This window comes from Drosophila gunungcola, chromosome 3R (genome assembly GCF_025200985.1).
Source record: "Drosophila gunungcola strain Sukarami chromosome 3R, Dgunungcola_SK_2, whole genome shotgun sequence".
Lineage (NCBI taxonomy): Eukaryota > Metazoa > Arthropoda > Insecta > Diptera > Drosophilidae > Drosophila > Drosophila gunungcola.
The window spans coordinates 16,478,500-16,501,942 of record NC_069139.1 but is presented as its reverse complement, the minus strand read 5'-3'; the positions used below and the strand labels follow the sequence as shown (position 1 = coordinate 16,501,942).

At 40.0% G+C, this 23,443-nt stretch overlaps 2 protein-coding genes and 1 long non-coding RNA gene across 3 annotated transcripts; 2 read left to right on the top strand and 1 right to left on the bottom strand.

The window, feature by feature from the left end:
• Positions 1-5,343: 5,343 nt before the first annotated feature.
• Positions 5,344-7,193, bottom strand: LOC128266210 (UDP-glucosyltransferase 2). The gene is made up of 2 exons (XM_053002560.1): positions 6,931-7,193; positions 5,344-6,768 (listed from the first exon to the last, which is right to left on the bottom strand). The coding sequence occupies exons 1-2, from the start codon at positions 7,175-7,177 to the stop codon at positions 5,459-5,461; spliced, it is 1,557 nt and encodes a 518-aa protein (XP_052858520.1). The 5' UTR covers positions 7,178-7,193; the 3' UTR covers positions 5,344-5,458.
• Positions 7,194-9,430: 2,237 nt separating this feature from the next.
• On the top strand, positions 9,431-10,508 carry LOC128265781 (uncharacterized). The gene is made up of 3 exons (XR_008268911.1): positions 9,431-9,569; positions 9,830-9,999; positions 10,062-10,508. It is a non-coding gene; the product is annotated as an uncharacterized LOC128265781 (long non-coding RNA).
• Positions 10,509-17,162: 6,654 nt separating this feature from the next.
• LOC128266338 (probable aconitate hydratase, mitochondrial) lies at positions 17,163-19,750 on the top strand. Its single transcript, XM_053002795.1, has one exon. It carries the CDS (start codon positions 17,284-17,286, stop codon positions 19,633-19,635), a length of 2,352 nt encoding a protein of 783 aa, XP_052858755.1. The 5' UTR covers positions 17,163-17,283; the 3' UTR covers positions 19,636-19,750.
• Positions 19,751-23,443: the final 3,693 nt, after the last annotated feature.

Genomic DNA, 23,443 nt, shown 5'->3' with positions numbered 1-23,443 from the left:
ATCACGAGCTACTCGAAACGCAGCCGAACCATCCATTCAACCTCAGCCTTTCCACTAAGCCGCACAGATACAAACGCACTCCGACGCCAGGATACGGACACACAGTCACACTGACAACAATGCCGGGTGAAGGATGCAGGATGAGACGAGGGATGGGCAGGGGATGGAAGGGGAAGAGACATGCAAGCCAATACATAGAAATTCCTCGACTAGGCGGCTGTTATTGAAACCACTCGAGCGCTAACTGTGAGTGCTAAAAGCGGCAGGATCTGTAGTGGGATATAGGTATATTGAATGAGCGGATTGGAGGCAACGAGGGGAATAGCGAGCTGTGAGCAAATGCACACCTTGTCCGCATAGGTCTACAATAATTGCCTGCACTTTAAGTGCGCCATTAGTACTAAATTACAGACAGCCACCCAGCCAAGCGGCAGCTAACGGCGCGGTCTAATTACGCGCTCACCTGCAGCTACCCTAAAGCCCCGCGTTTTTTTTTGCCACCCCATCACCCCACCAACCACTTTTCACAGCACCACCATCCACCCACACACACACACACACACACCCATCGAAGCAGCAAATGCAGGAAAAAGTAAAGTGCGCTAATGGCAATTAGAAGTTTACCCGAGTGCAGTCAAAAATTTTGTAACGGCTGCGCAGCTGAAAACGGCGAAATGGAGAATGGAAAATGGAACCGATGCTGAAGCTGAAGCTGGTGCTGCATTATTGAACATTTGGCTAATTGCCGTATAATTATTGCCGTTAAAAAATTTAGCACAACGCCGGGCGTTGGCTCTGGTGTCGGCAATCCTTGACCGTAGCAGAAACTCCATTTGGACAGGTCATTGTTACGCTTGAAAATGCTTAACTACGTATACGCAACGTTTTCCCAGCAAAGTTCGAGCAAAAGCCACAAACATTTACATTGCATCGGCCAAGTAGACAATCAGAGAAGCTAATGCACTGGAGTCAAAAACACCATTTCAAACATAATTTAAACAAGTCTTCTACGATCTAATTTCATTTTCTTAGTGTACATCGGAAAGTACAAGCAAGTCATACTTTAATAAATTACTTACTACTTAATATTTAGTTTTATATATTCTTAAAAATATAGTTTATAACGACCAAATCACTATTTTTTATGACACACAGCTTAAAAATTATTTTTATTGTGCACCTCTAAAATATAAAGTTTAACTAATTTCCTTAATTTTCTGTTCCTGTTATTACAGTGCTCCGAGGAGGTACAAGTGGCTATACTTCAGCAGCTGAGATGCTTCGCCGCATTATGCAGTTGCAGTTGGTGTTTAGCAGTTGCATTGGCTCCCATCTAATGCAAATATTATGGCAAAATCTCATAATTAAGATAAGCAAATCGGTTGAGTGGTTTTAATGAAAATCAAACATAGGCCAACTGCAACAATAACGGTGACATGCCAAGAGCCAAGATGGAAAGGAATTCGATGCACCCAACAATGGCAGCCGAACCCTTTATGTCTGCTACGGTTACTGTTTAATTAATGCTCGGACCGTGTTTACTAATGGCTGGGCACGGCTACATCCATTGCCATGGCTACCTGCATAATTATTTCGCCAGTATTTTGGCTTTGTTTTAGACCCAAAACCGGACCGTGTGTGCCACTTTCAAACAATTCCAAGAAAATTCGATCTGTATGGCAAGACCTCAAAAATGTTTACAATGTCCATTAGATAGACTAACGAGCCCTGTTGTTATAAACACAAACTCATTGCTTTTATATTTACTATTCTTTATAGCTAGACATTGGAATGCTTTAAGGATTAAGAAAGCTTAATCAAGCTAATGCAGTAATTCAGCTTTAATTTTAAAAGTCTTAACTACTTTTGCATCACATTTATCATTAAAAGCGATATTTTCCAACTGCCAAGTGTAAGGCAAAGTTTCTTGCAGAAGTAGCAGCCAGAATTCCTCATCTTTGCTCTTAATTTGCCATCATGTGTAATCAAATCGCGAAACTGCGACGCGATAATTGGGAGGAGAAAACGGTGTCGCCCCAGAAAATATGCAACGAGGAACTCGAAAGGGTTGTGCTTATAATTAAGGCTTAATTGAACGGCCCAGTCGCCACGTAAGCCAGTTAATGATGCACACGTTACTCGCCTTTGACACGGCATGATTTCACCGCAAACAGCTCGCTACGCTGCCCCACCCACCCAGTTTAAACCCCTCAAGCCCGAATTTAGTTTTTTTTTGGGTACGTAGATTTTCGCCTAACTCCATTAAAACATTTGCCTTGTGGAGTTGTGAGGACATTGTATAACTCACTTGTTTGAGGTCCTTTTGTGTGGCCCAGCCCGCAGACAGACCATGAGCATTGTTTGAGATATACTTTATTACATAGCTACCCTACCCGAAAAGTTGAATATGGAATTCGGTGTGCATATTAACCCACAAGGGTTGGGCGGGTACCATGCGGAAAAGTTGCCATTTTTTGGCCAAACTATTTAGCATAACGACGGGCACTCATTATGAGGCAATGTCCCCGACAGGCGGGCGTACTCCCAACTTTATTTGCCCAGTGTATTTGACCCCTGTTATTCGAAGGCAGGGAACAAGAGCAGAAACAGGACAAGGCGGCAGTTAGCTGAAAGCAGCTACCAAAGCACCGGGCACGTAAAATATGCGCAGTTGTACACCGGGAGTGTATGCCAGAGATCACTTGACTATAAACGAGATTAAAAATTCAATTACGCTGGAGTTGGAAGCTGCATCGAGTAGCAGCAAAGAGCGCAAAAAACACCCAACGAGGGCAAAGCAAGGCAAAAAACATGGACAGCCAAAGTTGGCCCAAGCTGAACTAGCGTTAAAAAAAAAAAAACAATCATGACGGGAAGAATATCCTTTGTAAGCCGAAGTTTAAAATACTCTAGTCAATCGATCAACCACAATTATCCAGATTTCTCGGGCAATAAAAATATACTGACTGCTTAAAACTAAAAACTAATATAATAACTACTAAAACTAAACATTTTTTAAATATTAGGATCGTTTCTGCTTTTAGGTTGCATAAACAATTTTGCATAGTAAAGACTCAAGAATACAACTTTTAAACCACCTATACATGTACTTACAGCTCGAGAAATGCGGAGACAAGCTTGCCTTGTTCCAATAATTTGTTCTATTATTTGTACTGTTAGTTCTAGATTAAAGCTGTAAAATAATCCATAAAATATATTATATATTTAGCTTTAAAAATGTGAAAATAAAATTGCAATACCCCAATTAAGGACTCTAAAAAAGAGAGGCAGACAAACGCCATGGAAATGGAGTACGCTCTCAAGTCATAGCTGGCCATACGGTGCTGTAACTGGCTCGGCCAAAGAGTTCCTGGGGGTCAAGGGAATCCAGCGGAGTGGAGCAGGTGAATCGCTGGACACAGAAGTGGTCAGTGGCGGCGCCGTTGTCGCAGCCAACGGAAGTTGACAACAATTTATGTGCCTGAAACGGATACAATTTACAAGCCGGCCAGCGATGGCCCGCTGACTGTGCACGTGTAGTCGTGTAGAAGAGGTGAGTGCCGTAAGCAGGGTGCCCACTGTACAGGTGTGGCCATGGCCGAAAGAACAGGGACCAGCACCGGCCCAGGCACCCAAAAACTTCAAACAGAATTTTGTGTGAGTACTTAGTGCAAAGTGGCTTGGGACAGGTTTCCTTTTTGCGTATGTGTAGCAGCACTTGAAAAAAAAATATCGAAGGCTTAAGTTCCTGTGAAAATACCGATATAATAAATCTAAAAGAATTCAATATACATTCTAGTTAAAAAAGACCCGATGGCTTACCTAAAATAGTGAATAAGTCTATCAAGTTAAATACGAATTTTCCTTGTATTTAATACTTACTACTAGTACTATTAGTATTTAATACTTAGAGATTAATTAGTTAGAGAATTTTTCAAAAATATTATTTTTCCAAGTGCCAATGTGAATCGCATTTTTCACTCCGATTTAACCCCCAGTACCATCTCATCCCGTTGTTAGGGGCAACAGCCGGAGTCGAGTCAGCCTCAGTCGCATTTGCAGGCGGAGAAAAACGAGCGAAACATTTGAATTTCGTTTCAAGTTGAAGTTGATAAAAAGCCAGTGATTTAGGGCGTGTCCTGGTGCTAGCAACGGACACAAATTTGGGTTCACTTTTTCCGCCGGATTCCATTTGCCCCCTTTGCCCCGCCCCACAGACGGCTCTTTTATTCCAGCCAGGTAGCTGGTAGACCACTCGAAAAAAGTAACCCGCAATTAAGATAAAGTTTTTTTTCCATGCGATATTTTTAACTCGGTAATTTTTGTGTACTTTGGCCAAAGTTCTTGGGAGTGGGGGAGTTGGAGTTTTAAAAAAAAAATGTAACTAAATGGCTTTCATTTAATCAAGCAACTGAAGGGGGTGTTAATAAAGCATTGAAAGAGAAAAAAATATATCAGAAAAACAATTTTCAATGCCATTTTTAATACTGTGGCCTATAAGTTGTGTGGGACAATGTGAATTCTAGCTATATTAATATGGCGTTGCCTAAGCCCACACTCTTTATTTCTAATTCTCTGTTGCATTCACAGACGTATAATTTGTATGCAAGACGAAACTAATTGTAGCTGCTTACATGACAAATATATATAACAAAACTGTTGTGAAGTATGTAAGCGTATACGAACGTTGTGGAATTTTATACCTAATAGTATCAGATGAGTACACTGACGGATTAGTATAAATTTAGCTATCATTTGGCAGAAAAATTTATATTCAAGATTGCTTACAGGTCCAAAAAGATTCGTGTTAAAATACAAGTATTTAATATGTTTTGTTTGTTGTCTTAAAAGAAATAAAAAATTGTAAGCAATACCTATAATGGCAAAGTCAGTTAAGATAAGATAAACGTGTTAAGTTTATAAACTAAATAATAGTATTAATCAATATTATTTTTTATACCGTAAAGGAGTAAAGTGAATGGTTACAAAGTAAACTGGTGCATTCAGTAATCAACACACATTAAATAAATTTTTTAAATCGAGGTGTAATTAGTTTAGTATATATAACCATACATAATTAATTTTTCTTAAAAATACTTGAGTGAGATTATAAGGAACGGGTCTCTTATCTGTTTGATTAGGCAACCAAAGCGTTGAATACTGTACATTCCCACCGTGCAAACAAAAACCTGTTTCCAGCTGAGTGCTAACAGAGGCAAACTCAAATTAAAACACTCAGCTAGTGAAATGTTGATAGCCAAGCGAAACAACAATATCAACCGGCAATGGTGTTCCCCAGCTATTCGACCCAGTAAACGTCAGACACTTAAAAGAAATAATACATCAGCTAAGCAATAAAAAATATAATTTTAACAATCGTATCACTTGATAAGGCTGATAAGAAATCTATGTACTTGGGACTGTAAACAACAACAAACATATACATAGTATATTGTTTCTACTGTTCCTTTAGCTTATCAGCATGCGGGCACCCTGGTTTCTTCTTGCCCCCCAGTAGTTTGCTAGATACCTTTAGGATGACAAGGGCAACCAATAGAGGTACGCCCAGCAGGACAGCCCACGTGTCCAGACTGTGGAGTTGAATGAAGTTGAGATCTCTGGCGGTTGCACGCAAGTGGGGAGCACCTTTGTGTCTGATAACATATTCCGTCCACCAGACAGCGCGATCGACGGCTGATTCCGGCTGATCGCGATACCGCTCCGAAATGGCAGCCGATGCCCGGGCGTAACTGGGATCGGTGAGCAGCGTTTGGATGGCCTTTTCCAGTTCCTCCTGCTTCAGATTCTGCATATCTAAGCCCAAACCGAATCCCGCTCGCTGGGCGCGCTGCACATTCATGTGTTGATCATAGAAGCAGGGCAATCCCAGCACCGGCTTGCCAAAGTACACACTCTCTATGGTGCTCAGCAGGCCACCGTGAGTGATGAACAACTTCACATTCGGATGGGCCAAAATGTCTGGCTGGGGATACCAGTTCTTGATCAGCACATTCGCTGGCCTGCCCGGCATATCGTCGTCTTCGAATTTCCACAAAACTCGCTGCTTCAGTTTTGCAAAGGCTTTCAGCAGCGTTTCGCGAGTTTCCTGGGGCAAATCCTTACTCTTCACATTCGATCCCATGGAGAAGTAGATGACGCCATTGGGCGAACCCTCAATGAACTGCTTAATGTCCTCGGGAAGGGGCTTCGGGTTGTGGGAAATTTGCATTCCACCGACTTCGATCATGTTGGGCAAATAGGGTCGAGGGTAGCTCAGAGAAAAGTGCTGACCCAGCAGAATCAACGAAAAGCTGTCCACTACTTCCTCCATAGTTTTCTTCGCATTCGGGAAATACTTTTTGTACACTTTCTGCATATTTGGCAGGTGAACAAAATACCGATGAATATCCTCCACAAGGGCATCATAGTGATTTTCCAAACGTTCTAGGAAGGTCATCTTGTCGGTACGCGGAGAGGTTATCAAAGGGTTATACGATATGGGCGATATATTGCCAGCATGTTCATCAATCTTTCGATCTGTTCCATAGCTAGAAAAACCAACCAAAGTGGCATTGAAATGCTGTGCAAGGGCATATAGAGGTTCCATTTGGATCATCTCCGCCAGCACCACATCAAATGTTTCTCCAGAGCTTAACAGCTTCTTGACACCTTCATCTTCCAGCGTAGTCTCAACAAATTTGGTTAAAATGTAATCCATTGCATTCAGTTGTTGCCACAAAATGGGCACATTCAGCAAACTCATCATCTCTGTTAGATAAAAGATATAAATAAATACGCAATTCAATTAAAAAACTGCGGTAATTTAAAAACCAGCAAATCAATCATTAGTTAAACGAAAAAAATGTAAAGTTTTCTTATATTTTACGCTAAATAACTCACTACAATTAATACAGTAAACTAATCACACACCATCAGAGAGTTCATGAGCTCCAAATGCCTCGATAAAGCGCATGTTGGGCGTCGCCTTATTTTTGAATGCGTTAATCACTGTCACCTGGTGACCCTTTGAGGCCAGGGCCTTCAAGTAGTTCTCCACAAATATGTACTGCGAACGACCCGGAAATGGCAGGGTAGCCAAAATCTTGGCACTTTCCGTTTCGAGCGGTTTGGCGCTAAAAGCGCAAATTACAAACGCGAACACAGCCAATAATCTCATGTTTACTGAACGAGTCTTAAGCAACGACTATTTGACTAGATCGCCAAAGCTATTCTTTATATATATGCTGAGCTTTTGCTGATAGCGAACGAGCTTTACAGCAAGTATCGCTCAATCATGCTGATTAAGGGCATTATCTTTTAAAATTTTCATCGTTGATACCCTCTGGAGGAAGCAGTAGGTACTTTTAAGCGAACAAGATTAGAATTAGGGTGGTCCAAGCTATTATCTTGCTGTGGTCCCTAGGTTTGCTGTTTAAATAGCACTTTCTAAGAAGACTAGCAAACTATTTCACGTTTGCACATTACCAAATGTGTTTGAGCGAGATTTCAAGATGGAGCTCCTGGTACGTGGTGAAACCAGCGTGTTGGTAAAGGTTTTTTATTTTAAAATCCGGCACGTATCGGTACGGAAATCAATTCATTTAACATACAAAATATCTAAACATATTTTGTTTTATTTTCATTCATACTTATTGAACAAACACGAGTTTTAAATTTTGGTAAAATACAGTTTTAACAGTCAAAACAATGACAGTAATAAAAGTTATTTTTTTAGTTTTTTATGTTATTTTTCAAAGTACTAACCTGCTATTAAGAATTCATATGTTGCTTGCACATTATGTTAAAATATTTTTAAAGACTTGGTAGTGGAGATTTGTAATACTTTGAGTCAAATGTAGGGATACTTTCAGGTTAAGTTAAAAACTAATAATTGGGCAAAGGAGTTTATAATAGAACTAAAATTCTTGATTTAAAAAAATCCAATAGCCAAGCATTCAGACCTTCCTTGCGGCTCATGAAACCTATCCAATACAAATTGTGTTCAACCGCTTTGGGTCCTGTTCCGATATTTATACCTTAGCTTGTGCAAACCACTTAAAAAGGGCAAGCTGCCAACAGGCTTTTAAAGATCTTACCATGGAGCGAAATCCAGCGGACTGAGTGCTAGGCAAATTCCCCAAAGAATGTGCGTGAGAAGTGCAGGCCAAACAAGCGGAGGAGGCAACTAAAAACAAAACGCACAACAGGGAGCAGCGCCAAAGGACGAGAACAAGGCTCAAAACGAGTACCAATGCAGCTGGCCAGTTGGGAATTTGCCGGTGGAGGCGGAACTCGGCGAAGCATAAAAGCCAAAGCGGTGCCTAAGAAAAGAAATTATTTGCTTAAACGACGGCAAAGGACCTTGTCCGGAGCTTCCTTTTTTCCCGGAACAAGGCACCCTCACACACACACCATACACACACACACACAGCCAGACAAAGAACAACAAGAATGGAAATAAGCAAAATGAAAACAGCAGGAAAGTAGAGGAAAAAGGGAAAACTGAGTGGGCAAAATATTAAACTTTTATGCACGAAAATTTTAAGTGTATGTCCGGCGGGAAAAATTGTTACTGTTAATTTATAAATAAGGTGGTGTTGTTATCGTGGGCCTCTGACGGAATGTCCGCCGGTCCCTTCGAAAACCCCACATTGGCACCCCTTTTTAACCCACCACATCCCGGGCTATTTGTTTTCACTTCAATTTATTTGCTTTCCTGCGCACATTTTCACTCCTTAAACCTTGTTTACTCCTTTCATTCACCCCACCAACATCTTTATTTATATTTTCTTTTTTTTTTTTTGAGGGTCCTGAGCTCCTTTGCCCCTCTTTTCTGTGGCCTTTTCTTTTTCCGTTTATTATGGGGCATTTTTTCTATAGTCGGCCCCGGATCACCATGCAACTTGATTCAATTAAGTTGCCTGATTATTTTAGCTACAAAAAATGATACCAAACAAGACTGGAGAAAGTGGAATACCCACCTTTTTTCTCTTCTTTGGTTAGCCATTTTAATTTTTTAATAAAAGGCATGTGTAAGGCGATATCTGTACAAGTGTTCAACTGAGGGCTATCTTGTGGTTTCTGCAGCCCTTTGTATTGGTTCATCATCATCTTGGAGTGAAAGGAGTCGGCTCAAGTTCATTGAAAGTCAACAACTGATCCAGGGTTAAGAAAAGGTCAACAGCGCTCTTCACGTTTCAATGAATATTCCAGGGAAGTGGGACCTTCCTAATGGTCAAGTGAAATGCAAGCAACTAAACACAAGGCAATCAGACAACAGGATGAGGGGCAAAATTTGTATAATTTAAGAGTAAAACAAGAATATTTTTGACAAAATTATGTAATAAATTGTCTCCTACGTAAATCCAAATAAAAACTTTAAATATATCACAGAAACTGCTGTCATTTTCTTTAGCTCACAATAACAATACGATAACATTGAGTTGGAAATAGTTATTCGAGTAATACTTACTTTTATTGAATTTTCCTTAAAGTAATCTGTTATAAGTACGTAAAAATAAATATTCTGTAAGTTTTCCCTTTATAAAAAATATGAATTTGGGCTACTGGTGAGTATTATTGCCTCCATTAATTGCAGTTTTTAAATCTCGAAAAGCGATAAATTAGTACTTAAGCTGTCACAATAAAAAACATAATCTCAACTGGTAGGAAAGTGAAACAACTTGGCTTTATCTCTTTTGTGCACTAAATGCTCAAAACCTTTTTATTCGACTCGTCTCGTCAGTGAAAATGTCTGAAAAACATTAATCAGGCTTACCTTTTCGTGTATTTTTCCTCACCTACAAACATCCCACACATGTCTGACTAGCAAGGATGAAAGGAATTATCCGTAGGGCTGAAGAACGAATAGCAACAGCTGCCGCATTGACGTTGCTTAAAGTGCAAATGCAATTTATTTGCAACAAGCACTTGGTGCACATGCAACAATGGCTGGCCAGGAATCGAGATTGGAAGAGCTGTGGAACAATTTGCCCATAAGTAAAATTCATTTTTCATTTGTTTTCATTTCCGTTTTATGAAGCATTTTGATTTCTGCATAGTTTCCGCAACTCAGCCGTTCCTCCGACTCCTACACAACACGACCCTATCCTTTCTATATTCCATTCTCCTTCAGACTGGGGACATTAGAGTTTGTTAAGTGACGGGCAGAACTGAAGTCTGGCACAAGGACAACGGCTATGCCGCTCCTGCATACCTGAAAATCACTCGGCCAGGACCAAGTTGAATCTTAGCAAGATGCAACGTTGGAAATTCGCAACACACTCACTCGCTCGAAGAATGCCAGTCAACGTTGACAATCGACTTTTATTGCTGTTGAAAAGGACCAGTGGCAACGCAAAAAAACAAGAGATCGGAAATATCTGAAACGAGTCGAAAAAGAAACGCATGGATTCACTGAAAAAAATAAGTCCTTAGTTCCTCAAGAGGAGAGGTGTTCTTGCGGTTTAAGGAGAATTTTTGAAACGTTTTTTCATGAAGAATATTGTAAGGAACTGATTTAATTTTTGTATAAAGATTTTAGTTTTGTATAAAGTCTGAACTAGAATAATTTCTAATATATATGTTCTTTTGTTCTTATGTTCTTTTAGAGATGTTCTCATGCTAACATTATTTCCCAAACACCAATCAAATTGATTTTTAAAAATTTTCTCTGTGTGCCATCGACTTTGTCAACTCCCAGTTATTACGTTTTGTTTAACATTTCAGCAAATTACACTGCATTGTCTAGAGCTCAGCTCCAGAGTGAAGTTGAAATCCTCGTTTTCTTTGGGGTTATTCCCTATTCGACAACTTTTTGACAGTTTTTTTTTCTTGCTCTTCGACGTACTGACCTCGTCCGGTTTTCGACGAGAACTTGTGCAATTGCATAAGCACAATTTCCGGTTGGCACTAAGAAAATATCTGTAGCAGAAAAGCAAATGAAGATGGTATGAGACTTGGTTTCGAAGCTTTCGTACTCTGTTTAAAATAAATATGTAATGAAGAGTGCGCTTCATTTCATTGGGTTTTAAATTTAGATAATTTTGTATTTCAGAATTGACATTTTTTTGTGACAATGGCATTACAAAACTCTTATAATTACAATAATAAATATAGCAACATATTTTTTTCAATTTACAATACGGGTAAAGTTTTTCGTGTGGCTTATGATTTTAAAGCTTGTTGTATATATATTTTCTATACATGCTTGTATGTTTAAAACTCCTAAAAACAAAATTCTTACCGTTTCTTGCTTGCGTTTATATTCATCGTATCCTGTACCCAATATCTTCATCTCACTCCCGAAAGCGTTGTCCCCGTTCCTAGCAAGGATATCCAAAAGTATGTTACACTATTTTTGAAGCCAGTGACAGGAAATTGAAAAAGTGTGGGGCGTGAAAAGCAATTTCAGGAAATAAAGCAAAATAAATAGTTTTCCCTAATTAAGTGCGGGTGTTTGAGTGGCCGGAGAACCGGACTCCCACAAGTAAGCAAAAAGTGCATGAATCCTGCGCTCAACGTAAGGAAAATGGTTATAAGTAGCTCAGAAAACCACTGTGCTGGTTCGCCGCCAACCAGTAGGTCAGATGGTCAGTAGCCAGGTATTGTTTCGTGTCCATTTCGCTGCGCTTGACTGCCCTGCTCGACGACCTCCGACCTCCAACCTCCTATTTCCAACCTCTCGGGGAGTTCAACAACATTACGGCGCACAGTTGAACAATTTTTTCGTGTTTTGTTTGCTTTGCGTTTACAGCTGCTTCTCCTGGCCAAGTTCACATTGTAATTCATCCGGGGAATAATTATTGTGTACATATTAATAAAGGAGCCGATGAAGCCAAGAGGGTTTATCGTTTAGCCGCAATGGACGGCATTATGATGCCCTCGAAAGTAAATGGAAAATAGATGGCCCATAAATTCTCGCTCTATGTTTTAAAGTTGCTAAAAAGGTTGTTTAAGTGGATCGTTGAGAGGTGTACGAATGGGTTTTTTTTTTAGATTTCCTTATGATTTACTGAGGCTGATTTATGGAACTGGGATCGAGCATCAAAACACTTAGCATTTTTATCCGGGAAAAAATGTATTTGTATTTTAAATTTCAGTACAAAACTAAATTTTATGGAAATTTAAGCAATTTTATTTCAGTTAAACATAAATACAAGTCATAAGCCTTAAGCTGTTAATATTTTTCTAAAAGTCATGTATCAGTCTGAATCAAATGGTTGCTTAATTTGAATTGAATATTCTTTTCTACTCTATTAAAAGCAAAATAAATTTATTATCCAAAGCTGAATCCATAATGAACTACAACTCATTGACCAATATTAAAGAGCCAACTTTATCCACACACGCACACCCACCAGAGGATTAAGCTGTCAGGATTATGCCACTATATTGCTTTGTTGTTAAGCATAATTTATGCATTAAAATTGCATGCAAAGGAGGAGTTTAGAGCCAAACTTAGATCGTACCGTACTGCAAATTAAATCTAATTAAATCTAAGTTCGGCCAGCAAACGCTGGGTAAAAAGGAGAGTACAGATTAGGTTTAGTGAAAGGCTTTTTGGGTTGGGTTCGGACATGGCTTTCTTTTTACCAAACTGACCCGCACAAATGCGTCTATTGACGGAAACAATGCAGACAAAAGCGACGCAGTAACTGAGCTGGGATAATAGGGCGGTTGGTGGAATCGGGAGTTGTTGCACCTGAAGTTAAACCAGGTGAACTAGGTACAGCGGGCTGACTCCCAAAGGAAGCGGCATCATTGAGCGATGAAGGCGGTGGTGGCGCGCAATGCACGGCAAATAGCGTGCAGTTTATGAAAAACAAAAGATCTCAACTACACTGCAAACATAAATGTTTCTTAATTCTTACTTAACTTTAAGATGGCTATAACATTTTGTAATCTTGTATACTAGCTTATATAAATTGAATTAATTAAGTTTAATACAGAAAAACTTGAGATAATTACAAATATGAAAGTCTACGTTTAGACCAATACTTGTAAGTATAAGTATTAAAGTTTGTGTTATTCTCTTAGATAAAAAATATCTTTAAAAATGTATGGAAGAAACTACTGTGTAAATAATTACTTTTTTTGAATTAAAGGGATCGACGGAACGAACTTTATGTATTTCTAAAGTCCAATTTTCCGCAGTGCAAATAATAGAGAAAAAATTGGCTGAGCTCGGCTTGCGCATGAATTGAGTTTATGAATGGATAGTCAAGAGGGCTTATAAAAGGGGCGGGGCGAGCGGAAGAGCGCTCAACTTATGGCTTAGACGCACGGCAAAAATCCATATTTATATATATGAATGGGACACGGTCAGGGGACATGGAAGTGGTCAGGGGATTGGGTCCTGGGCACTAGGTCCTGAGTCCTACGTCCCGGCTCTTGGCTCCTGGGGACAAACGAACCAGACCGGATCGGGTTTGGGGACTGGAGCGCCGTTACTTATGCTTCAATGGCGTTCTGAAACTCGGTGCACTAGTATGTGCCGCAATTGCGGTAAAATATGTTTGCACAAAAGGAAATCGCCAAAGCCACGTGTGCAGGAAATGCTGAATTTGTCTGCTTGGCGCGCTAAAACAAAGCCAGTCTCGAATGGCTGGCAATTCCCGGAAACGCATTCGATTGAATTGGCAGATGTTTATATTGGTCAATTGCAGAATTTCGGTCCTAAAGGATATTTAAATGTTAAGCATACTTGCGGATGTTAATCTACGACAAGTTTTATATTGTAACAAAGCGATTTTTTAAAAAGGTTAAACCTAAACGCAAAAAAAAAAAAAAAATTATTATTCTAACAAAAATGTTTCACAATTTAATTTATAGAAACAAATCAACAATACTTGTTTATCAAATAGACTTTTTAAATATATCTTTAGCTCTACAACAATCAAACATATCGTTTAATATAAAGTGTTTTCACAGTGGAAACATTGACTTTTTAGAAATCGTATAATAATTTATAAATCGTGTGTCATTCCAAATCGAAATTAATTTAGATTTATTAATTGTTTTAATTGCGGAATCCATTGACTTTTATAGAGAGAATAAAACATTTGAGTCAATAAATTAAAATCGCATTAAAATAGTCAGAAAAATTATTACTGCAATGCAGTGAATGCAATTTATTGCACACACTTTGTCGACCAATCAGGACCATTTGAAAAATGTTAATAAACGTCGAATTAAAGCTAACCAAGTGGAACCATTTTTGAGAACCGGCTGCCAAATGTGCGCCATTTTTTCGGGTATTATTGCAATATTGCTGCCTGTGCGCCAAAAACTGTGCTATTCCTGGCTAGATGGCCAAACTACGGCGGCACTTCCGCTGCCACTGCCACTGGCACTGGCACTCCGGTGTCTCTCGCCTTCCTGCCCATCGTCGTCTGGACTGGACTTTTGGGAATATTATTGAAAAGTTTTACCGCAAGCTGTGCAGAAGCGCAGCTCCCTGCAAAAACAAGCAACGTATTGTTCGCCAGCGGATGGTAGGTAGCCCCATAGCCAGACCCCATTCTGGCGAAAAGATTCAAACAAAAAATCTGAAAAAAGTAGGGGAATATTAAGAGGAGAAAGAAGAAAGCGAGGATTAAAAATTTTTGCCCGTCCAAAGTTTCAGTTTTGTTGCAACTTTGGCCACCGACACCACAGCAGCCACACCTACTGCTACTCGCACCCACCACTTTTCCGAATCCCCAGATCAGCTTCTACATATGGTCATAGTTCGTTCGTCCGCCCACATTTTCTCTGTTTCCCCAGGCAGTACATAAATTTTGCCGGCAATTTTCGGGCAATGGCCCAATCAGACATCAAGTCACTAAAGTATAAAAAGGCAGTACCAGCTAAAACTTTGAAGCGTACCGGTTGTATTGGAGTTTTTTCAATGCTATTACTCTGTTTTATTGCTCGGTCGATTTTAATGCAGTATTATGGCTGCTTTTATTTATGAACTATTTTTTATGTTGGGTCTTATTCTTACACACTAAGATAAAGACAATTGTCAATTTGATAGATTTAAAAGAAAAAAATAAAGCTTTTAATATAGCTACATACAAATCTAAGTACCCACATAAAGAGTAGACAAATCTATAAATTGATAGGATTCTCCTTGCTTCCTTACAAGTAATAGCTACTCTAAGGTGCCACAGCATCCTTTTCCAATCACTGGCAATAAGTTTTCATTATTGATGGCGAAAGTTTCAAATGCAATAATTTAAGCGAATTCGAATGAAAATGAGAATCGTCGGGGCAAACCGATTGACCCGGACTCTTTTCCGGCCAAGGCCAGTAGGGAAACGCAAATATATTTAAGCTAATTGCATTTTTCCTTTCTGAGAGAGAAGCAAATGATGTCCAGTGGGCGACGGTGGCACGAGGTTGCGAATCTAATATGCGATGGCAAATGACAGCGCACAAAACTGAAAGACCATGTGTTTGGGATGCAATTTGCACAACCTTGACATTTTCAGTCCGCAAATCAAATTGACCCAACACGCTCCACCAGAGAGAAAGAGAATGCTGAATTGGATGGATAGATCGTTTCAAATTTGCAATCCGATGGTGCTGAAAGTGGAACAAACCAATCCATCAATTATACAAATTAATAATCAACGTTTGCTCGACTCACAATGTATAAATAATGCTTGCACTCTGAAAAACCGATTAAGCAGTTTGTCAAGTATGTAGATTTTTTTTAAGTTTAAAAAAAAAAGGTGAAATAATTTTAAGAAAAAGAATAAAAAAATGATAATGTAAAGTCCCTTTAGATATACAACAAAAAATAACAATACAACATGAAAGAATTTTTATATATATTGCTTTTCCAAGCATCCGATCATATTTACTGTTTTTAAAACTAGATATATCATTAAATTTCATTAAGCCGAAATGAACGTTCAAATTTATTTACTATGTGTATTATTTTGACTCTAAAAGGTTGAAATTCAGAAATCCATATTTTTAAGTGTAAAGTGCAAGTGGTAGAGGAGAAAAAGTTTTGCGGTCGAGAGTGTGTGCCAAGTAGTTGCCAATCAATTTTTGGCATAGTTGCGCCTCCCAGCAGCCTACTTATGGGGCGTCAAAGGGAGGACATCACCATCACCAACACCATTACCATCAACCATCGGCCATCGACCATCGACCATCGACCATGGCCAGAAGCCGTCAGCAGCGAGGAAGCAGCCTGAGCTGCAGCAGGATCGTCAATGGCATTGTGGCCAACAGGCACGTCGATTTCAATTGAATGTGGTGCGGCCAACTACCAATGTTCCCAGTCCAGAGTCCAGTTGCCAGTTACCAGCTACCAGTGTCCTCAGTTCTCTGTCCCACATCCCACATCCCACATCGCCCATTATGACACGCTGCCAGCAAACCAAACACAATCACAGGAGAATGCAGAGCTCACCGTCACACTCCCTTGCAGTTGACACTTTGGTAGCCAGCTCGCATCCTGGCATCCTGGCAACCCTTATCCTTCAGTTTGTCAGTCGTCCAGTTTGCTGGCCTTCGTCGTCTCTAGTTGTCTGTCACTTGGCCTATGCCATCGATGGGTAGTCCATCCTCCTTCCGTCTTCCGCCGTTGCAATCCCGTGATTCACTTGCAACATCAATTCCGATGACGTGCCCACTCACCTCACTCTTTGGATTCAAACTTTGCAAATGTTGGACTGTTTCCTCGCATCAAATGTGCACAGAACAATGAGCCAACCAAAGAAATATGAGTAGAATGCTGCCAAAGGTGAGGGGTTAATTAAATTAATAGTTACGATTAGAATTGTAGAATTAGAAGATTAAACGGATTGCATTTTGTTGAACGTAGAAATTAAATCTTAAGTGCCTTGTTTGCAGTAATTAAATAGAATAAAAGCAAGCAGTTATCCAACTCCATATTAAACAAGTTAAAATATAATCGGAATTAAAAAGTAAGCTTATTTACAGGCTTCGTGAATCGACAAATATGTTAAATTAAAAATTTAATTAATTTACAACGTCAATAAAAATTGTTGAATTGTGTGACAAAAATAGCAGTGTGCAAATACACACTTGGTTATTGATGCACGAGTAAGAAACATTTTCTGTTAAATGAACTCATCAATTTTATTATTAAATACATGTTTTTGTGTATATTCCATTTGTGTAGAGCAAACAAGGCAGGCTACGTTTAATGTGAAACATTCCAATAAAAGCACCCAATACCTGACACTCAGCTTTCATTCTCTCCGATTTTAGCGACACAAACTGTATACCAAATTTGTTCAATTACCAAGAAACTTTGAGATGGCTCAGCCAACACAGAGGTATATATGTTTGGCGGGTTCCATGGTGCGCAAGTTTCATGTGGCCCGATTTCCACGGTTCAAAAAGGTGTCCATGTCGAATTTTGACTGCGGCATTCCACTGCCCTATGAAAAAATGAAGGAGAAACTGAATTGCGTGAAGACTCGGCTAACTGGACCTCTGACGCTGTCGGAAAAGGTGTTATATTCCCATTTGGATGAACCGGATAAGCAGGAAATTGAACGGGGCAAGACCTATTTGCGACTGCGTCCGGATCGTGTGGCCCTGCAAGATGCCACGGCCCAGATGACCCTAATGCAGTTCATCTCGTCGGGCTTGAAGAAGGTGGCGGTTCCCTCCACAGTTCACTGTGATCACTTGATTGAGGCCCAAATAAGTGGCAAAAAGGACCTGGCCAGAGCTAAGGATCTCAACAAGGAGGTCTTTGACTTCCTTGCCTCCGCATGCGCCAAATATTACTTGGGTTTCTGGAAGCCCGGCAGCGGAATAATCCATCAAATCATTTTGGAGAACTACGCCTTTCCGGGCCTGCTGATGATTGGCACCGATTCCCACACTCCGAATGGCGGTGGCCTGGGATGTTTGTGCGTGGGTGTAGGCGGTGCCGATGCCGTCGACGTGATGGCGAATATTCCCTGGGAGCTTAAGTGCCCGACTGTGATCGGTTGCCATCTAACGGGCAAAATAAGTGGCTGGACCTCGCCCAAAGATGTGATTCTAAAGGTGGCCGAGATCCTGACCGTCAAAGGCGGCACCGGAGCAATTGTGGAGTATCATGGACCTGGCGTCGAGTCCATATCCTGCACGGGAATGGCCACCATTACCAACATGGGAGCTGAGATCGGAGCCACAACTTCGATTTTTCCGTTCAACGATCGCATGGTGACCTATTTGAAGGCCACGGGCAGAGGTGCCATCGCTGCGCAGGCCATGAAATACAAAGATATGCTGACAGCGGACAAGGGCTGCAAGTACGATCAGGTCATCGAAATCAATTTGGACAAGCTGGAGCCATTGGTAAACGGCCCTTTTACGCCCGATTTGGCGCATCCCATTAGCAAACTGGGGGCCAACTCCGAGAAGAACGGCTATCCGATGGACATTAAAGTCAGTCTGATTGGATCCTGCACGAATTCCTCCTATGAGGATATGGGCCGCTGTGCCAGCATAGCCAATGACGCACTGAGCCATGGCCTGAAGTCCTGCGTTCCCTTTAATGTCACGCCAGGATCGGAGCAAGTTCGAGCCACCATAGCCAGGGATGGCATCATCGATGTCCTTGAAAAGTTCGGTGGCACCGTGCTGGCCAATGCCTGTGGTCCTTGCATTGGACAGTGGGATCGCAAGGATGTGAAAATGGGCGAAAAGAACACCATTGTCACATCGTACAACCGTAACTTCACCGGAAGAAACGACGCCAATCCGGCCACGCATTGTTTTGTTACCAGTCCGGAAATGGCTACTGCCTTGGCCATTGCCGGACGTTTGGACTTTAATCCCTTGGCCGACGAACTCCAGGGTGCGGATGGCAAAATGTTCAAGCTAAAGGAACCGCATGGCGAAGAGCTGCCTGCCAAGGGCTTCGATCCCGGGGAGGATACATACCAGGCTCCCCCGGAGAAGGGCGATGATGTCAAGGTGAATGTGGATCCCAAGTCGGAACGGCTGCAAATCCTGCAGCCCTTTGAGAAATGGGACGGCAAGGACTACATTGATTTGGTGGTTCTGATCAAAATCAAGGGCAAATGCACTACGGATCACATTAGTGCCGCTGGACCTTGGCTAAAGTATCGCGGTCATTTGGACAACATATCCAATAACATGTTCATTGGGGCCACCAATGCCGAGAATAATGAGATGAACAAGGTGAAGAACCAAAAGACCGGCCAATTCGATGCCGTTCCAGCGGTGGCTCGGGACTACAAGGCCAACAAGATCAGGTGGTGTGCCGTGGGTGAGGAAAACTACGGCGAGGGATCCTCCAGGGAGCACGCTGCCCTGGAGCCCCGTCATTTGGGTGGAGTGGCCATTATCGTCAAGTCCTTCGCCCGGATCCATGAGACCAATCTAAAGAAACAGGGCATGCTGGCCCTGACATTCGCCAACGCCGCTGACTACGACAAAATTCAGCCAACGAGCAAGGTCTCACTGCTCAACCTTAAGGATTTGGCACCTGGAAAACCGGTGGATGCCGAGATCAAAAACAACGGTGGCTCCGACAAAATCAAGTTGAACCACACTCTGAACGAACAGCAAATCAAGTGGTTCCAAGCCGGCAGTGCCTTGAATCTTATGAAGGAACTGGCTGCCAAAGGTGGTAACAAGAAATAGATTCCATCCATAGATAATGTCATCCTGGAAACGAGTTTTTCACTCGATATTCATTTAACTAAATTAATTGGTTGTTTCATATTATGAACGTTATTAAAAAGCATTTAAAAAATTATTTTCCACTTCATTGTGTTAATTATAAACGGGTAATTGGATATATTTTCTATTTTATATAATAGCAGGTTATTTTAGGCAATTATAAAGGTTTTAACTATATTTATCGCAATATTTTTAAGATTTTAATAAGGATAGATAACTCCCTGTCAGTCTTACAGAATAATTACTCTATTTTGTTTTTTCACTATTTTGGTAAACATATATTTACTTATCTGCAAAAAGAGATTTTAAATTTCAAAGCATCTCGTACCTTCGACTAAACGCTGATATACACTTTTCAATCTGACACACATTCAGCTCATACCAGCAGACCATAAATTCACTTATTTTTTGGGAACTGCAAGATGAATATCCCCTTAAACAATTATTCCAAAAATAACTCAACTTTACATAAACCGCAGGATACTATAATGGGCCAAAGTTTAATGCCAAAATGGCACATGAATTGCCGAAAAACTAAACCGAAAGCCGAAATAATTCAAAACTAATTAAAATCCATTTAAAATAGCACACAGCCTGCAATGCAGAAAAATAATAATAAATTTTCCGACTTAAGCTGGCCAACTTTTTGTCAACTGGGTGCCTGGCATTGGGTGTCGACTGGGCGAGTGGGTGAGTGGGTAAGTGGGTGGTCTGATTTTTGGGGTGGTGCAGATGCAGAGCGGGGCAGAATGACAATAAGCGACGCTTATCAACGGTGCCAACCGAAACTGTCACATGCATTGTCATTGTCAGAGGGGCGGGAAAGGGGGTTTTCCGAGCAGAGGCCGTGCCATATTTGCATTTTCCCTCTCTATCCAACACTCGTCCTGCTTGTGCGTGTGTGAATGCGGGCGTATGTGAGTTGGCATAGAAAATTATTTGCTACTTTTAATTAGTGCCAAAAAGTCATTCACAAAATCCTGAGAGAGAGACAGAGAGCACCCAGGAAAAGAGTTGGCTGCGAAGCAAACGGGACGGATATGGGGAAAGCGAAAGAGACAGGGAGAGATATGGGAGCCACAGTGCACAAGTTCAACGAGCATATACAAAAATGTCTATATATATATCTGTATTTGTCTCGCTCTTGCGAGAATATTGCCACTGCTTTTTGCGGCAATATTTGCACAGCCTCCGACAGAATGAGCGGGTCATGAATGTGGTGCATGTGGCAATACAGTGCGTTCCAGCATTATAGAGTAGCAGACATTCACACAGAACCAAACAAAATTTAAAATTTTATTAAATTTCCCTGTTAACATATTCTAAAATATTAAAAAAAAAAAATGCTAAGTACAAAATAATAATAGCAGTGGCCAATTGATTAACAAGACTAACCATGATTTAATTATTTAAAATAAATAAATAAAACAGCCACATGCCACTAATGTGATATCTAGATTCAATAAATCCGAAGCCTTGAGTGTTTTTGACGAATCTGCTAATATATTGCGTGCATCGGACCAAGACAGACAATAAAAATCATTTTTGCAGCAATATTAGTTTTTTTTTTATAGTAAACAAATTATGTCATTAATGAACAAGTGAGGAAAGCTATACTAATTTAAATTATCTAATTGCGGTAGGTACAGGTACTAATTTTGGTTTTTAAAACAAACTAGTATTATTTGATAGCTTTAATTTTTAATTTATTGATTGAGAACAATGGTAATTTAATAAAACTGTATTGCAATTATAAAACGTACTGTTCACTGTTCACCTAAAAGAAGCCACAACCCCAATCAAAAAGGCCAACAAAAAATGATAGCAATTAAGCTCTGCCTAAAACCGAAAATGTTCAATTATTAACTCGTAATAGTAGGATGTGTGTGACTCAGGGGGAAAGAAGGCAGCCAGATAGAGGTCCAGTTGGTAAGAAGTCAGCTAAGTCTGTGGCCCGAAATTATAGACTATGATTTTTGTCAAATTGCATTCAATTTTGTCAGGGCTTGAGCAGGACTCCTTTGTATCTCGGCTGCCACAATCCTTTGTATCTCTGTATCTGCTGGATGGCTCTCCTCTCGCTCTACCCATCTCTGTCGCTCCAGTTTCTACCCATCTCTTTCAGTGGGCGCATACATGGCAAATGTCACACATGCATTTCAATTTAAATTTACAATATTTCTAGCTTCAAATGCAGGCAATGTGGTTGAGAGTGTTCAACTTGCCAGGCACTTCATATATGTCTAAGTCTGTTCCCTTCTCTTTCTCTGCCCCTCTGTCTCTATCTTTTTCTCTCTATCTCTCTTTCCACACTCTGTCATTTGCATACTTTGCACTTAAGTGAATTTAATCTTTTCTCCATGCTCCTCTTCGATATTTGTCAGCTTCATGTGTATATGTACTGCCCTGAGCTAGCTGAAAAATGTGTTTATCTTTTGTATGGATTTTTAATGTCATCTACTGTATCGAAGTCCCCGACCATACCACCATCTTCACCACCCAATCTTGTCATTCTGGTTCCTTGCTTAGTTTATTTTATTAAAATTTTAATTGCTTTTTGGAAAATGTTTTGTCAATGCGTAGACACAGCCAGAACGAGTTCATTGATATACAGCGACGAAAACGGAAACATTCTAGCTATTTTTATGATACACAAGCATGTATTTTTCCATTTTCCTTTTGCTTGGCCTAGTAATAATGGATTTTTCAATTGAACCCACATTTTTTGAAAGTTTGCCGGTTTGCCGGCTTGCCTGTTGTTAAAACGTAAGAATGATGGGGAAAAAAAATGTAAATGGAAGGAAAATGTTTAAGGGTTAGAATATTTCTAGAGCCCTAGCGGAAGCATACAAACTAAAATTTATAAAAATATTTTGTTTGATTGATTGCTTTTAAAATGCGTTGTTATTTGTGTCTTAAGTTTTGAAGTTTTCTTTTGAAAAGCAAAAAAGAATTAGATTTAGATTATGTGTTTTGGCTTTGGTAGTTGGATAAATATTTTGTGAATACATTTTTTAATTTACTTTTTGGATAGGTAAAATGAAATTCTTTTTAAAAATATTTTTAATTGCTTTAAGAAAAATGTTGGTATTAATGAAAGTTTCAAACTGTTTTGTATTTCTTTAAACTTTTGCCTAATTGGGATAACTCGTGTGGGGTTCATTTTATTAGAATTCCTAGACATACCTCAATAACATTTAAACAAATTTCTAAATTGGCAGTGTAAGTCAAAAACGTTATATTTTACAAATATGTTTACGTTCGTATGTAAAAATATAGTCTTTAAATTCGTTGACTGTCTCCTAAATTACCTAAAAACAGCTAACACAACCCCAATACCAAAATCCCCTCCCTAGACTAGCTTTTCGTTTGCCAGCTGCAATAAGAAAATTACATGCTTGAATCACACCGATAAACGTAAATCACACACAAATGACAACTGCCAATAACCTCACACGAGTATCCAAAATAAAAGCAAACCGCAAAAATAAAGGAAAATTGAAAGAAGAAACACAAACAAGCAAAAATCAAACGAAAATAAAATGAAACTCGCTCTCAACACATAAATTGCATTTTGGCCGTTGGCGAGGTAAACAGCCAAAAATGCCATTCGAAAATAGAAGAAAACACAAGCTATAGAGCGGGCGGGAAAATAAAGCAAAACTTGACAATAATCGAAAAATTATTTCCACACATTGTGTGCTGGGCGGTGGAAGCGGGGCGTGTCAAATCAAAGAAACAAATAAAAAGAGGAAAACAAGCGGAAAAG